The following is a 14998-nucleotide window of genomic DNA, read 5'->3' as shown; positions in this document are numbered from 1 at the left end:
GAAGAGAAAAGAGGAGTCTGGAAAAATCGCTTCCAAGCTGATTAGCCACCAATGGGTTTGTGTTTATTTATATTTTTTCCTTAACTCTACAAATAGCTCCCCTCACAAAAGTCATTTGGGAAACTTATCTTTCAAAGTTCGTCAAGACATCAATGATTTAGTTATCTTCACTTAAAGAGGGTAATTTATCATCTAGTCGAATGTGCATGTGTCTGCCAGGAAAGCTGCGAGCCAACATACATCATACTCAGTAGCTTCAAGGATTTGGTCGGCCTTCTTATGTGTGTTTGAATACAGAATTCATTTCTGCCTGACATTTTTTACCTCTCATCATATTTTTCTTCTAATTAAGTTCTATAAATGTATCCTCTACCCAGTTTGAGCTGTAATAAATTCCTTTCCTGAATTGGCCTTCTGAAAATCACAAACCAACATTATGATGAATTGCAAAATGAAAAATTTCCCTTCCACTGTGTTTATTTTGAGCAGGGAAGCGCTGGAGAAAAGTGAAACAGTGCTTCACTGGAGAACGGCCCTGCTCATAGTGGCCACAAGCCTGTGAGTTGAATGTTTGCAGCGCTGGTTGACCCTAGCAGATTTCCAAAACTGTATAGGTCTAATGCAAGAAAGTGAATTTTCAGTTCAAAATTTTGAGATTAAATGGTACTAATGGAAGGGATCCATAATGAGAAAAATTTTAATCTGATGTTAGCCCTTGAGCTACCCATGTGGGTATAAACCAAGACCATTATTTCTTTGGGAAATTAATTTCCTAAAGTCTATATTGAAGAAGAAAGGAACAAGGCCTTTCAGAGAATGTACTATGGGAGAAATGAATGTATGATTTGTGTTTTAAGTCATTGCTTCACTTCACTATGTGGGCAAGCAAAAGCATTATGCCTTAGATTTGAGATGGCAGTGTTGAAATTGAACAATTTGTTGCTAATCTTTAGGCTGGTATTTTAATAGGTGCTTAACATTGGGCACATTTGTTCCCAGTACATTGTAAGGCATAGATGAAACTCTATATAAATAAGATTAGAGCATGGCCATAGATAAAATATCAGGCATTAACCTTGTAGACTCTTGATTTTGGAATGGTTTAGCTCCGGTATTTGAATAGCCACGACGACCATAGTCCGGTTCAAATAATACTACTTAATGCATTAATGGTTAATTTTACATACTTCTTTCTCATTTCCCCCCATGCCTTTATAGAGTGGGAATTGCCTTATGCATCCTGAATTCATTACTGTAATTTGTGTACTGTGCATTGACTGAAGCCAGTTTAAGTGGCATATTAGCACAGAATTTGAGCTCCTTTGCTTTGTGTAGATAGTAGGCCATGGAGTTAATGTCTCATTTATAGTATTTATTAAAGACTGTGATAGTGGTTATGATTCATGATCTTTTCCTGGATTAATGCCTGATTAAAGATTACTATAATATGAAAAGAATTTTTATTTTTTTAATAATAACCATGGCTACTGTTCCAACTATCCTAACACCAAATTTTTATTGTCATCAAATTTTTCTTCCTAAAACAGCAACAACAGAATTATTGTTTTCAACCTATGGACACAGACATTGGTATGATGAAGGCCTGGGGGTGAGGTCGATGCAGGGTGGAGGGGATCAATGCGGGAAAAAGAGGGACATCTGTAATACTTTCAACGATAAAGATAAATTTAAAAAAAAAACACACAACAAATTAGACATGAGCAATTACCTAAACCAACCATCACATTTGACACACAAGGAATCTGAGATCCAGTAAAGTTAATTAGACTGATGGCAGTCAGAAAGCGATTAGTCTTCGAGCTGTAGCCAGGAGGTAAAGTCTGATTCCTCTGAGCTCCAGACCAGCACCCTATGAACCGCCCTGCCTTTCTGACGTGGGGCAGCCACTGCCATTTGACTTATTCCATGTGAAAGCATTCACTGTTATCGCCCCCTAACTCTCTCTTCTCCCCCTGTGCAGCATTGTCATGCACCCCAGCAAAGACATCCTAGTCTCCTGCGGTGAGGACCACCTCTGGAAGGCAGTGGAGCTCCCCAAAGGCAACGTGCTCCTCACAGGAACCGGCCACACGGACTGGCTTTCCAACTGCTGCTTCCATCCCAGGTCGGTGCACATAGTCCCCCAACCAGCCTAATCTCTCCAGGGACTGCGCTTGTCTATTGTTTCTTCACTCTCCTGGCTTTTTAAAAACAAAATCTGAGTAGTGGACAAAAACTGTACATGTTTATTGTATACAGCTTGATGAGTTTGGAGATAGGTATACATCCTTGAAACCATCATAACACAGTCTATGCTGTAAATATTCTATCATCTCCAAAGGTTTCCTGCCACCCACTTCATTTATTATTATCCTCATCATCAATAAAACACTTAACATAAGATCTACCCACTTAGCAAATTTTTAAGCATAAAGTACAACAGATCTCTAGGACTTACCTTGTATAAATGAAACTTTGTGCTTTGCTGGTTTTGATAACACTTTTTTTTCTCTGCAGCCTCACACCCCCACTGCATTTAGAAAAATGTAGATAAATGCTCCTTTGGCTTTCATTATATTGATTTTAGATTGATTGCCTTTGATATTTGGTACCTGTAAAAGTTACTCTCATGCTGATGCATTTAACAGAATAAAGGGCTTCCCAGAAGAAGCGTTGTTAATGCTTCTTGTATTCACGAGCTCTGACAAGACACATGATTCCTAGTCAGTAATGCATGCTATAGTTTGCTTTGCCTCAGTTTATCATGCAGGTTTTTCTTTTAGAATTAAGCTATCTACCAAAAAGGATCAGAAGGGAGTGATCAATTTTGTTAAAAATTCAATGACACTCCAGATATTAAAGAGATCAAAGTGGAACCAAGATCTCTGAGTTCTGTAATTCTCAGAATTCATTGAATTTTTGTACTTCAAAGGCCAAGGGCACAGAAGGAAACATATTGTTAAACACAGATACATTAAAGCTCTGTCCACCGTTGTTTGTAGTCAACTCCTGCCACTGTCCGGACTCTCTTCTCTTGCTGGTCACTGTACTCAACATTTGTAAACACTTGCACCTGCCTCTTTCTAACACTCTCTGGTCTTATTACTCTTGGTGACTCACAGTGCTGGTGCAATTTCTAAACCATTCCATTGGGAAATTGTGTTCTTAGGAGGACTCGGACTGATTTATTTCCATGTTTTCACAAAACTTTTTATAAAAAAAATTCTTATCTTCTTATCATTGTCAGTGAAATTAGATAGGAATGAAGAAACTAAGTGAGTTAATGACAAGAGTGGACTAATTTTTTAGTTTTTGAAAAATTTTTCAAAGCCTAATTTATCTGTAGTGCTAGATGTTTGAATTTAACTTTTGAACATGTAGTGCATTCCATATCTGGTATGTAGAGAAACAGAGCCACACCACCTCTCATCTGTTAGGGGTGTAAAGCTCATCTTGCCAGCAGAGACAACACAGTTAGAAGTGTAGCCCATCACTTACGGAGCTGCTGGGCATACTCATCAGATCTCCATAATGCCCTGTTACCATGGCAGCCGGTGACTCGGACATTGTCTCATTAGTGCTTGACCAGCACAGGGTTCTTTTAATAGATCTTCCTGTTTTCCCACTCAGTTACTGAAATTAAAATGAGGTGAAATACATCATTATTCACTCATTGTGAATTTACATTCAGTACTTTCTTTGGCAGAATTGTCGTAAAATGCAGCTATACTGTTTGCTTTTTTCTAGTGCAGGAGATATAAATACTGGGAGAAAATACATTTAACCATAGTGTTTTTAAGTGAGTGATATTAAATAGTAAATCCTCTTTTGTAGAATTAATGAAAAGGAATAAATGATTATCAAAACAACAGTAAAAATTCTTTTTTATTTGGGGTGGAGATTAATTTGTTTTTATTTTATTTTATTTTTCAATTACAGTTTACATTCATCATTATTTTGTTTTAGTTTCAGATGTACAGCATAGTGGTTAGACAATTATATACTTTACAAAGTGATCCCCCTGATATTTCCCGTACCCACCTGACAACATACAGTTATTACATTATTATTGATTATATTCCCTATGCTGTATTTTATATCCCTGTGACTATTTTTTAACTACTAATTTGTACTTCTTAATCCCTTCACCTTTTTCACCCACCCCCTTAACCCCCCTCCCATCTGGCAACCATCAGTCTGAAATCAATTGTGAAAGAGTTTATAAATCAGACCTCATTTTATAATGCTTAGTGTATGAAATCAACACTGAAGACCATATACACATAACATAATATATGTAATATATGCATATAATATATATTTATACAATGCTTATGTCTTAAAAGTTGCCGAAATTCATGCTTTCTAAAAGTTATATTTGTGTCATTTGACTTTTTTTTGGCTTAAGTAATTTAGTCAGTAAAAAAATAATTTATTTGTGAAGATATAATTTTTTTCTATTTCTCTACATGTTTTTTCTATAATTTAAAAATCAAACAAAATGAATTTGATTCAAATATGATACTTTAATTTGTAGTTATTTCTTTAGCTAATGAATGCAATGACAGCTTTCCCTTGAGCCCATCTTTGCGATCTGCTTGGTTCTGCCCTCTTGGAAGAGGCCCAGAGTAGACACACTGCATACTGACATCTGCTCTTCACAATGAAAAATAAAATTATACATTTTCTTTATTTTATTTTTAATTGTAATTGCTCCTAGTTGAGTGTTTTCTATAACTTTCAATTGTATGCATTCTTGATTACTATGACATTAGAGCCATTTTCTCTTCTGCCACAATGACATAACCCAGACTTCTCTTTGGGGGGGGTCAATCCTACTTGATATGACTATGGTACACCTTGACTGACCTGAATCAGTCTTCCTTGTCCTGTTTCCCTTGGCCTACGAAACATCCTTAGGACATAAACAACAAATACAACACTCATATAATATTAATTTTGGAAAAAGAAGACTGGCAGGTAAAAACTAAACTGATAGGATAACTATCCGCCAAGGATTTAGACAATATAATGTTAAATTATATAGAATAAGAGATCTTAAAAATATGTACAAGAAGATTCTGACAAAGCCATGGTCATCAAAGGTTTCAAATTGTCTTTCTCAGTTTTTAATCTGTCAAATCAACAAAATTACAATGGAGTTAGAGGGATTAATAAACTAGTAAGTGTCCTTAATAGTATATGTGTTGGATTTTGTACTTTATAAAGAGAGAATACAAATTCTTTTAAATCACTCATTGTTAGATTTTTAAAAAAATGTATAAATCTCACACCAAAAATTTAGCATAAATGGATTCTTCATAACAGCAATTACATAAACCAATATTTGTGAACAAGAGTCATAATAAAAGAAAATGATGTATCAATTAATAAAATATAATAAAATATGAATTATTAAAAAGCGAATAAATGAATATTGGTCAAAGAGGAACTATAAACTGTTGTTACCTAGTTGGTAAACAATAACAACCACAATATTCATCAAACTTAAGATGTAACCAAAGCTGTATTCAGAGTAAAATTCATAGATTTAAATGCTGTATTATTAAACAAAAAATAAAAATAAGTGAATTGTGAATTCAAATTGAAAAGTACAAATGGTCAATGAAGTACAAAAAACAAAAGAATGAATAAATAAAAGCTATAAATGAATAAATTAGAATAAATATATTAAATATATATTAATCCAAAATTTATTTGAGAGGAAAAATAATAAAACAAGAAATTACAATAAAATAAGTAGATAACTCAAAAAACTTCTCAAAAAATAAAAGTGAGAAACATAAATATAAACCTTAGCAATTTGGAATGAGTTAAAGCCACATACACAAAGACTAAAAAATATATATATTGGAATTTTTCATAAAATAATAGATTTCTGTAAAAATAAATATTCTGATATTGAATCAAGATGAAACACAAATACAGAATAAATTATTAACATTGGGAAAAACTGAGTTTTGGAATTTCTACCTCGCATTCCCATCTTGAGCAGATATATGGCTGAGTTTTAAAAATTTTATTTTAAAAAAATCGTTCAATTTTTAGGTTTATTGAATTTTCAGGGGAAAAGAAAAATAAAAAGGAAATTTTAGTTCTTGTTTTACAAATATAGCATAAACATAATTCTAAACTAAACAAATGTAATACCCCTACCACAGCTGTAGTCGCATTTCACAATATAGTGCAAAACTTTTTAAAAGAATGTAGAAAATGTAAATGAAACAAATGTAATACCCCCACCACAGCTGTAGTCTCATTTCACAATAATAGATGCAAAAGTCTTTAAAGGGATTTAGAAAATATTACAGTTGTATGTTTAAAGGCAATTTACAATGATCAAGTAAATTTGCACTTGAAAAGCATGGGATATATAAGTGACCTAATTATGAAGATACCATAATATAAATTATATTAACAGATAGATATTGAAAGTTACTTTAAAATGGGGTTGTTAAGCCGCATGTTTTGAAATTGACAAGACGCATGAATTTTGGTAGAATTGGGAACTAAGCAGACCTGGTAGGTGAAAGTAGACTCTGGATGGAGTTAGATGGGTCAAAAGAGAAACGCGTACTTACAGGTTTGTATCTAAGTTTGTCTGTACCTTAGTAGGATTTATGTATCGAGACACTTTTTAGGAATAACGTGGGTAAGTAACTCAGTCACTGTGGAACTGGCTATTACTGAATACTTACCAGTAGAGGGTGTTCATACAATGGTAAGGTAAGGCACCCTGTGCATTTACTCGGTAGACTGATGAACTAGCTGTTGAAAGTTATTCATTAGCCACTGAATGTGATGAATGAGTGGAACAATGCAGAGGACATGCATTGGCACCAACTTTGCACCGTTAAAAGAGCAAAATGCACAATGCTAAAAAGAAGGAACCTGAAGCACACTCCAGTGCAAGGGGGAGATATCTAAACAGTTAACACGTGTAGTTAGAGCTTCAGGTTCCCTTGTTAGAATCCTGGCTTTCCTTCTGCTAGACCTGTCAGTTTTCTCATCTGTGAAATGAGTGTAATAAGGACAACTACTCTGAAGGTCGATTGTGAAGGCTAAATGCTATGATATATGAAAAGCACAAGTAATTTTTCCGGGCAATAAATGTCACCCACTATTTTCTTTTTGTTCATCCATAGGAACTTTGAGAACTTAGAGATAGCTCAAAAATTGCTATAAAACTGGTAGCCTTAAATGCAATGGGCTAAAAAGGGAAAGAGCCCATTGTGATGCCTTGATTATTCCAAGCTCCATTAGAAGAATACTATCCATGAAACATTCATTGGTAACATCACGTCTCCAGTTCTCACCAAGTTAAACATGGAAAAAGAGGTATAATTACTGTGAAAAGACCTATGTTACCTATGTGTTCATAGCCCATAAAAACATAGATATTTCTTTAAAAATTATACCAATTATATATATATAATTTAGATTATGTTTTAGAAGGAAAACATTTTGTCCAGAAACACCAAAAATACTTTTTAAAATAGTTTTTTCATTTGATTCTGGGTTTTGAAGAATCTAAGGCATATAGCAATTGACCTCCATTGTCCAAGGCATGTTTTATTATTGTTGGTCCATTTAGACTAGTTACATATTAGTCTCCAGGTTAATATTAATAGATCAATAAAAACATACTACACTAACTTAATCATGTATTATTTGGTCTTTACCCAAACCAAGTAAATGCTCAATGACAATAGCATGGTTTTGAATGTAAATATAATGTCAATTTTTATGACACTTAGAGTTGCGTTTTTTTCTGTGTGACCACAGCTTATTATGTGAAACAGTATGTATCTTCCCAGATATCTCTACGAAATGAAAGAAGTTGGGATTAGTGGTTTAAACAATTTTACAGTGCATTCATTTTTCCTCTGAGTTCACTACCTGAGGCAGAAGTAGAGCTAACAGCATCCTGTTAAACATAAATCACCCTTATAAATGGATTTATGAATTGTGAATAAATAGGCCTCTCCCAAATCCCTCATACTCTCCCTTCCCTGTACAAGCTACCTATTTATGTATTTATATAATGCCCAGAACCACAGTATGAAAGCTCCTTGGCAAGTATATCATTTAATTATTTAAGAAAAGAACAAACCAGAAGCATGGATAACCTTTCTATTTGCTACAAACATAAAGTCAAGAGTTCAGATTTCAACACATAATGAAGAGGTTGATGTACCATTTCCCAAAGCTTGTGATGTCCTGTTTCTTCCTGAGTTTCAGAGGTAGATGTTTTCATAATCTGAAACCCTCAGTAGATCTTTACCAAGATAGCTTTTAGATACACTTGCTAAATAATAACATTCTACTTTATATTTCTTGAAGAGGTGTATGTTGTGCTTCTGTTCTTAGTATAGCTTATCACTTTCAAGGGAAGGGGCTGAGCATGGAAAGTAACAGCGTACTTCTTTAAATATATTTCCTGTCTAATTCTAAAAGTAATACATGATCACTACAGAGAAAAGTGTTAGGAAAATATTTTCCATAGTCTCATAGCTCAGTGAAACTTGGAGAGACTGCCCAAGGGTCCTCCTTAGGCAAGTGACAGGCTCTGGTTATACATGAGAAGCAACTTCTAAAGTCAGAATTCTTTTCAAGTGTGGATATGACAAAGCAGCAGCTCTGTCATTTTATGGAACCTCTGAGCATCTCAGTTGCTCATTGTAAAATGGGAATAACCTATCTCGTAAGGTTTTCATGATGCCTGCATGGGAAAAATCTATGTAAATCATTAGCAGTCATGAGCTCAGAGCAACCACTTGCTAAGAGTAGCATTGTTGATATTTTTGGGTGGATTCTAGCCCAGATGTGGTTTGCTCTGAAACCAATACTGTCTCCACATCTATTAGCCTAGTAAGAAAAAACATATCTGAGAAATACTATAAATGTGTTAAGGGCAGGGTCTGTGTCTTACTCATCTTTGTGTTCTCGTGACACAGCAGAGCAATTGAAACATTATAGGGAATCAATAAATACTTCTTTAATTCAAATGAACAGAATTGAAGATGCTAGACCAGGAATGTGGCCACTTCCTCTCATACTCCTGGTAGGTATCATGTCATCATAAGGGTGTAGTGCTCACATACACTCACATATATACATACTCATCCACACCACTTGTTACTGCAGAGTTCACTTTACCAAAGGAACCCAAACCTACTGGAAGACTTTCATTTGGCAAAAAAGCCCCCTAAAGTTTAAAATCTTCCCTGAATAATATTTTAAAGAGATTAAATTTTAGTCATAAGGAGAAGCACTTCCAGGCTGACAGAATAAGGCCTTCAACAATTGCCAAAATCAACTTTTTCAGAGCTCTAGATCTTAGCCAACAGCCTGCATCAATCCAAAGAGCATTTATTCCAGAAAAATTGCTGAATATGAGTAAGAAGTGAAGTTTTTCATGTTTTAACTTGTCTCTTTCCCAGCCCCCTTCCCCAACTCTGCAGCAGCCTTGTAAACCAGCTGCCTCGAAGTCATGGTAGCTGTGCAGATCAGCATCAGGAGTAGAGTCAGCACAGGTTTCCAGATCCCTGCAAAGCCCATTCTCAGAGAGATGTGACTGTTTGAACTTTCTGGAAGCCCCTTGGAAATTCCCACTTGCAGGGCTTGTTTCTATTTGACCTGAGTCAGGGCTTGTTCTGCCTAAATGGACTATTTGCTAGAACATTTGTAGCAAACAATTAAGAACAAGTGTTTAAAATTGCAACTGCCTAAGGCAGTATGGGCGAGCCACAGTGGTACTTGTTGAATTAGCCGAAAACATTTGAACACACATATAACTGGTACTTTCAACTTAACAAAGTACATATTCAACATATAACAAAATTATTTATAGTTTAAAGTGCCTTCTGTGGGTGGGGTTGGTCACCCTGCATCCCATCTTTATAACCCCTCTCCCCATCTCATGTTTTCCTGCTTACTGTAACTTCATTCAAGCTAAGTTGTTTGATGCTGAGTCATCTTGACCCTTTTGGAAATATGACTCAGTAGTTTTCTAATTTTTCTCTCCTTCCTCTGTTGGTGAATAGATTTCAAAGGGAGCTATTTCCTCTGATTCTTTGAAACTGTCCCCTTCTCCTGACTTTTAGCGCCATTTCAAAGATCTTATGGTTCTAGGAAAAACTGAGATGAAGAAGAAATAGTGTGATTGGAAACCGGTCTAAGTGTGCTGATTTCCACTTATTTCATAGGCCCCTTCAGAAAGGAACCTGAAGGCTTAGTGAGCCTTCCAGTTCTTTCAACCCTTTACCCAACTGTAAGGCCTGCTTCTGAGGTTTTGTGACCCATTCAAATCTAGAAGGATCTCCCCCTGGGTATTCTGCTTACATTTTGGACACTTGTTCCAGAAAAACACCCCTTGCTGCTATGACCCTCTGTGTACTGGGACAACTCATCTCATGAATTTCCCTCCCTGCTCTAAGGAGGTAATAGTGGGGTTTCCAGGCTCTTTTTCTGAATACTGCTTAGTGCTACTGTTCTTTCATAGAAGGGAAACTGCAAGTAAGGCCTTTGTGATTCTTGCAACCAATTTGGTGTACAGTATATTTAGCAGACGTTCCTTGAAATCTTTGGCACTTAATGACAAGTTTTGTAGTTTTCAGGCTTAGAGCATGCTGTTCGTTGTTTTCATCTTTTCCTGGTCATTCTTATAAACCCTGGGTGGGGGAAGTTAGAAGCCTGGGTCTGTGTCATCATCTTACTCAGAGGCCCATACTTATTTTTAATAGATGATTAAAATTGACCTTTAAGGTCATTTTTATTCTTGAGTTTTTATGTAAGCAAATTTTGCCCTAAGCCTATTTCTGTAGGCAAGAAGTTTCCCAGGTCAAACAGATGCTGTCAAAATAATGACTCCAGGAACTGTTAAATGTCATGAGGAACTAATATTTTGCCTCTAGTTGAACCAAAGATCATTCAACTGTATCTAAGCTCCAAAGAAATATTAGCTTGTATGACCTAACCTTGCTGATTGATGGCCTGATTAAATCTCACAGTTACTTGGCAAGTTACTACAGTTTTTAGAAAATTTTATTGCGGCACAAATATCAGTAGAGCTCACAATTCTTATCTTGGAAAGGCATCGTAATATATGCAAAAGCATCCTGATTGAGAGGATGCAACACCTTGACAGACAACACCAAGCCCTCAGGTCAAGAGTTGTCATTCTGGGCCCACCATGTGCTTTGATGTAAATGTACTTGAGGGCCACATCCATTGGGCAAACTAGCTTATGGCATGGCCATTCCATTTATTTTCAACTCTCTTCAAAGACAATATCAAATGCTCAGCACAGTCAGTGAGAGAGAGATAAAGACAGCAAGTTTTCATACTTAAGTATTATTACTGATACATAACGAGGTAAGCAATATAAAGGTATTAGTAATATAATAAACATACCATTTTTTAAATTTTGTTAATATCCTTGTCAGAGAGGATCTCACTTTTCTTGTATACAATTCACTCACAGATGAAAAACAGTGACAAAGGCTAGAGCACATCATAACTTAGGGAGGATTGATTAGAGGATGGCAAGGCTTATCAAGGTGGAAAAGCCATGTAGAACATCACAAGGTGCCCTCAAAAATGAGCAAGGCTGCCTTATACCTGGGTTCTTCAAGGGAATTAAACCCTATATAAAATTATTTGGGTGAACACTTTTATAATTCTCCAATTTTGGATGTATAGGAGATATTTAATGTATCACATTCAGTGGGTACATTAGAACATTAGGAGTTCTCTTGCAAGAGCCCTGATTGAGAAGGTCCAGTCAAGGCCCAGTGATTGGTGACAGAAGGAAACAATGATTTATAAAGATATATAAGAAATAGACTCCATAGGAATAGCTCTCCTATTGAAATTGGGAGAGAGAATTTAATATGGTCCTAGATTTTTAACTTGGAAAAATTGGATTTCTGAGATTAGGGAATATATAGATAAAGGAAACATTTGTGGGAAATTCTATAACTTTATTGTGGAATTCTGAATGCCTGTAGGTGATTCAGGTAAAGATACTTAGTATGTGAATATAGGTCTCAAGAGAGAGCTCGGAGCTAGTGTATGAGTTATCTACTGCCACAATAACATTGCATAATAAACCACCTCAAATATTTTTAGCTTAATATCAGAATTGTTTACTCAACTCATGATTTTCTGGGTTAGTAGTAAAAATCGGGCTTATCTGGGAAGATCTGATCTCAGCTGGGCTTTCATATATCTGTTTTCAGGCCTAGTCAGCTGGAGAACTCAGCTTCTGGTGGTGTCAACTGGCATGCTTTCAAAATCTCCCACATGCTCTGCATGCTTCTCACATCCCTCCCACAGGTTAGGCTCTGTGTTCTCAGAGGAGCTCAGGTGCAAAGACAAGCAAGAACATCTGTGCAAGAGAACCAGCAGAAGGGTGCACATTCTCTTGATGACTAGACTTGAACTGGAACGACCTTATTTCCTTCTCATTCTATTGGCCAAAGCCCAGAGTGAGAGAGGGTTGAGACTACAAAGTGGCAGGGTCAAGGGCTTGGATACAGGAGGAGGTAGAGAATGAAAAATATTTTTGCATTCTATCATTTCATACGGATGGGATGACCATGCATCTAGGTTTGCCCAGAAAAGTCTCAGGTTATTCCTATTACCCTTATAGAACTATTAATAAATAGCATCCCCTTCTTACTGTAAAAATTGTTTCAATTTGAGTGACAAATTATACAGGAGCCCTACATTTAGGAGGGTCTGACTAGGAATTGATGAACTCATTGAAACAGAATATGAGAAGTGAGTAAAAGAGTTTAAGAGTAGGAGATGAGCCAGGACAGACTGGAAAGGAGGAAGCTAGGAGAGAAGCGATGCATAAAGGAGGGCTAAATGTCAAGGTTAACGCCACTAAAGTGTGAATGAAACATGGAATGAATATGTCTATTGCATTTGACAACTAGAAGTATTTGATGAACACAATGAGAGGTTTCAGAAGAGTGGCTGCAGTGAATTAAGGAATGACCCTAGTTCTTGCTCTCACACTGATTTAACTCTGAAACTTTTTATTTTTTTATTCTGGGTCTTAAAAATAAAACAAAAAGGACTGGGCTCTGAGCAATGAGGTCCTTCAAGTGCTAACAACATTCTTGGGATCTGAATACTAAATACAGACTCCAGACTAAAACCAAATGTACAAGAACCAAGGCCTATAGCTTACATTTCTTTCCTTCTCATCATATTTAGCACTAAAGAAAATGTTCTGATGTGTGTTCATCAGGAATTATTCTAATTTTATTTATTTATTTATTTATTTATTTATTTATTTATTTATTTATTTATTTATTTATATCTTTATTGATTTCAAAGAGAGGAAGGGAGAGGGAGAGAGAAATAGAAACATCAGTGATGAGAGAGTCATTGATCGGTGGCCTCCTGCAGGCCCCTGACTGGGAATCAAGCCCACAACCCAGGCATGTGCCCTGACCGGGAATTGAACCTCGATCTCCTGGGTCATAGGCTGACTCTCAACTGCTGAGTCACGGCCAGCTGGGCCTAGTTTTATTTTATTATGACTATAAATTCCTTTTTCTCTGTGTACGTTCTGTCTTTGATTGACCCAAAACTCAATGAGACCTACTGTAGTTACATTCAGTATTAACCAGGACATTATTTGAGACATTTGAGAAGCTGTGATATCTCAGCCTGAACTGAAACCTTACTGAACATATTCAACAGACAGTTTTAAGGCTTGTCAAGATATTTTTGACAGTTTTCCTAAGTTAATGAAGCAAATAAGAAAATGCCAACTACTCTAGTACAGAGTTTGCCTTAAAAAGCTTTATGGATTTGATGTTGTGTGGAAGTTTCCAACTACAAGCAGATATAGCTTTAATGGTAGTAAATGACATTAAAATTTTTAACTAACAAAACCCTCGTTTGAAATTAGGAACATAGCTTTGGTAATCTGAAGCTTCAAGGATAGCTAATTGGCTAATGCACAAAAGGACAAAAAACCTGACTAATATTGACTTTGCAACAAACAAGGGGGAAAAAAAGAAAACTGAAAAGGAGAAACCCAAGCTGTCATACAGTTGAATCTTTTTCTTGGCTTCTCACACTTTATAAACCTATTTTGTGTGAGTGGACATCAAATTCCCTCTGGGATTCTCAATTTCATTTATTTTATCAATAAGAGAGCATTTTTGTGGAGAAAGGAATAAATCAGTTATAAGTGAAATATAAGAGATTACACCAGGGGCCGAGCTCTTACCTTGACTCATCCAATAGCTTTAGCCAAATATCTCAATGTCAAAAGCATTATAAGTATTCTGTAAGGTATGTCTGGCAAAGAGAAATCAATAGCAAAGTATTGGATTTGATTAAAATGTTTACTTTTCCCCTCCACCCTTCCCCTTCCCGAGCTAAATAGCCCTTTCCCTTACTAAGCTGATCTTCGTCATGGTTATCGGCTGGCCTTGTTTCTTGTCATAATGCCATATGCCTTAGAACTCATGTCTGAATCATATACTTTTCTGCCTCTCCAGAATTTCAGTATTGGAGTCCATGCTCTGATGTTACGCTGTGTGTCTCTGAACTTAACAGACTTCAAAGAAACATCAGAAACTTATTTAACAAATTATTTTAATTCTAACAACTTCGTAATTTGTACAGAAGAGAAAACATGCTTAGCAAGAGAATTCTGCCCACATTTGCTCGGCTCAGCTGAAGCTGTCTTTTCAATTATTCGGCATATTAGAGGCTCTTGGACATTATAGAAAATTCCAGAACACTGGTTATGATATTTACCTGGCACCTCAGGGCCTTTACATATTCTATTCTGAGGATGCACTTCAAATTCTCCCCTTCCTTTGCCCTTTATGCAATTAACTCTCCATCTGTCTTCAGGGCTAGTGTTGTCAGTTTGGTTCTGCTATAACTAATTTTCATAGATTGTTTGGGTCAAACAACAAACACTTATTTCTTACCGTTC

At 36.0% G+C, this 14998-nt stretch overlaps 1 protein-coding gene across 1 annotated transcript in view; it reads left to right on the top strand.

Moving 5' to 3' along the window:
* The window catches only part of SPAG16 (sperm associated antigen 16), a 403525-nt gene that overhangs the window by 257025 nt on the left and 131502 nt on the right, over positions 1-14998 (top strand). The window contains exon 11 of the mRNA XM_016196754.2: positions 1982-2125. Coding sequence (XP_016052240.2) covers positions 1982-2125 — 144 coding nt within the window. The remainder of the gene's footprint in view (positions 1-1981; positions 2126-14998) is intronic.

Source organism: Miniopterus natalensis, chromosome 8 (genome assembly GCF_054644295.1).
Source record: "Miniopterus natalensis isolate mMinNat1 chromosome 8, mMinNat1.hap1, whole genome shotgun sequence".
Lineage (NCBI taxonomy): Eukaryota > Metazoa > Chordata > Mammalia > Chiroptera > Miniopteridae > Miniopterus > Miniopterus natalensis.
This window is presented reverse-complemented; position numbering and strand designations above follow the sequence as displayed.